This window comes from Epinephelus moara, chromosome 7, assembly GCF_006386435.1.
Source record: "Epinephelus moara isolate mb chromosome 7, YSFRI_EMoa_1.0, whole genome shotgun sequence".
NCBI classification, from domain to species: Eukaryota; Metazoa; Chordata; class Actinopteri; order Perciformes; family Serranidae; genus Epinephelus; species Epinephelus moara.
Window position 1 is genome coordinate 817891 of NC_065512.1, and position 2782 is coordinate 820672.

At 45.4% G+C, this 2782-nt stretch overlaps 1 protein-coding gene across 1 annotated transcript in view; it reads right to left on the reverse strand.

Annotated features, from left to right (window-relative positions):
* Window positions 1-2782, reverse strand: part of pdia5 (protein disulfide isomerase family A, member 5) — a 93834-nt gene that overhangs the window by 46894 nt on the left and 44158 nt on the right. Inside the window, exon 8 of the mRNA XM_050049452.1 lies at window positions 1346-1413. Coding sequence (XP_049905409.1) covers window positions 1346-1413 — 68 coding nt within the window. The remainder of the gene's footprint in view (window positions 1-1345; window positions 1414-2782) is intronic.

The window sequence follows — 2782 nt, forward strand, 5'->3', positions numbered from 1 at the left end:
AACTAGATCGAGGGTATGGTTAAAACAGTGAGTGGGTTCATGTACACCCTGACTGAAGCCAATGGAGTCTAATAATGAGATAAACGCGGTAGCTAGGGAGTCATGTGGGGAGTCAGTTTATGTGTTGTTGACACAAAGGTAAGAAATATGTTGTACAACTTGTCTTAGCACCAATTCAGTATTCAAATCTCACACACACACACACACAGACACACACACACACACACACACACACACACACACACACACACACACACACACACACACACACTCTGTGCTCCACAGGGAGCTTGTATGCACACTGTTAATTTCCAGTTGAGAGGCTTAAATTTCCACTACTTAAAAGCACGCTTGACAATCAAACAAAAATGCAGTTAATTATCTTTTCATTCCTCTGCGTCTTAGCGTGAGGCAAACAAGATGAGCTGGTCTACTTCACTGTCTCCTCAGGCGGCTGCCTCTCTCTGTTCTCACTGTACCAGGCGTTCTCCCTCTTCTTCTTCTTCTGCTGCTGCTGCTGCTCGAGGACAAGTGTTTACGAACACAAAGCATTTGTTTCCCTAGCTGATCACATATGCCTCTGGTTTCCTTTGAGCACACATCTCTCCAGTGTTGTTACAAACATTACAACAGCTGGGAGCAGAGACCCCCCCCTCCCCCCTCCTGTAATGCTGCTCGTCTGCAAACTGACAACGAGGGTCTTTAGGGGACCCATGAGAGCAGGGAGGAGCAGAACACGGGATGAAAACAGGAGGGAGAGGAGAAGTTGGGAGGTAAACACACAGACGGGTCAGGCTGAACTGACATTTAATCCATATGGAGGTTGTAAACATCAGCTGGAAGGACATTAGCCTCTAATAGTGGCCGCAGGTGCCAGCTGAACACCGGCTAACACACACATCTCATACAGTCACTGATTATATACCTGTACTGTAATATAAAGCAATGAAATAATTAAAAACACATTGCAGGGCTCGATCGATCGGCTCCGAACGAACTGCTGTAATTGCTCTGGGGGGTCGATGCAAAGCAAAATACAGAACGTATAAATCACGTCCAGCAGAGAGGGATCAGGGTTCTGAACTGCCTTTAAATGCCATCTGGGTTATTATGGCGCTGAATCAAAAGTTGCTGAGGTTTTGTGATTGTGAGAAGTTCTGCGAGAAATCCAGTCGGGGACAGTTTTCATTGAGAGCGAGCGCACTGATAGACTGAGCTCCTGCACAGTGCCAAGCTAACCATGCACACACTCACTGCTGACGCATCTCATCTGCAGAGGAGGACGGCGGCAGATCAGAGATCAGTTAATACAACAAAACAGTGGACGGAGATTCAGCACACTTACATATCTCCCCTTGGTCTCTGTGGCCGCCTGCTGAAAGATGGGCTGCATTCTCTTACACACGCCGCACCCTGCAACCAAAACACAAAGCAGACCAACACAAGTTATTACAGAGAACTCAATGGGAACCATCGCTCTGACAACATCGATAGCACTGTCAAAAAATTTCCCATCCGCTGCCAGGGGAATTGTTTTGTTGTCAATAGCAGCTTGCAGTGTGTTGTCTGCTGTGAAAGATGTGATGTGCTGAAACCACTGACTGGAACAACACGAGGGGAAAGCTCACGTTAAGGCTTCACTGCTGAGCGACAAAAGGAGACCACACATTAACACTTTGGCTTTTAAATGAGTGTCGGAGCGATCGGACGGTTCATCATTCATACACTCAACAGACTTTATGTCAACAAGTTTCTTAATCAATTCATGGTTTAAGTAATTTACAGAGGAAACATGCTGACACTCAGAGTTTCCACTTTACACGTCTGTTTTACACGACTGTAAACTCAATATATTTGAGTTCTGACTAACAACAGGGTCTGAAGTGAACACCCCATCAACATGAGGGTAGACTAACAGATCAGCCTACATAAAAACATGCACAAACATTAGGATGTAACAATAATTTAAATAATTGAATCATTTAGGTGGTAAAAAAAACAACTAATTGTCACCAGCAGCCACCTCGGGCTCATATACAGCTGGTTACGTCCTGGTCTCTGTCTCCACTGTTCTCTCCTCAGGTTTAAAGCTACAGTCCGTAACTTTCATCAAAATAACTTCTGGTCATAATTACTGAAACAGCTGTCAGTCATGTCAATCCCTGCTCATGAAACATGGTCAAACTGCAGGGTTCCACAAATTCATTTATTTGAAACATCTGCTGCCATGTTTTGATTTTGCTTTTTGGAGCTGGATTGTTCATTACGAGCGCTGTTAGAATATATACACCGTTCAGTTATTAATTACTCCACACACTCGCAGCGTAGAGCGATTTTGGGCACAGACGGAGCAGCAGATAGTCAGGTACAGTGAAGTAAAACTTAAAGGGATAGTGCACCCAAAAATGAAACTTCAGCCATTATCTACTCACCCATATGCCGAGGGATCCTCACATCACTTGCAGAGATCCAAGGGGAGAGGAGGTAGCAACACAACTCCACCTAATGGAGGCTGACCGCGCTCACGTGTGTGGGCATGCCGTGAGACATGGGCACCGTGTTCATGTGTGTTCACGTGCTTTCGCTGGTCTCGCACACACGTGAGCGCGGTGCCCAGAGAGGCAGTCAGAGCTACAGGCTACAATGAGGCTAAAAACAGAGTTCAAATGAGGTTTTTCCAAACAACTTTTTATGTCGGGGCTTCAGGACACTTGGATCACTACGGACGAGCAGTATGGAGATATTTTGTGGTTTCAATTATGTGTTTTTGGACGTTTGAATC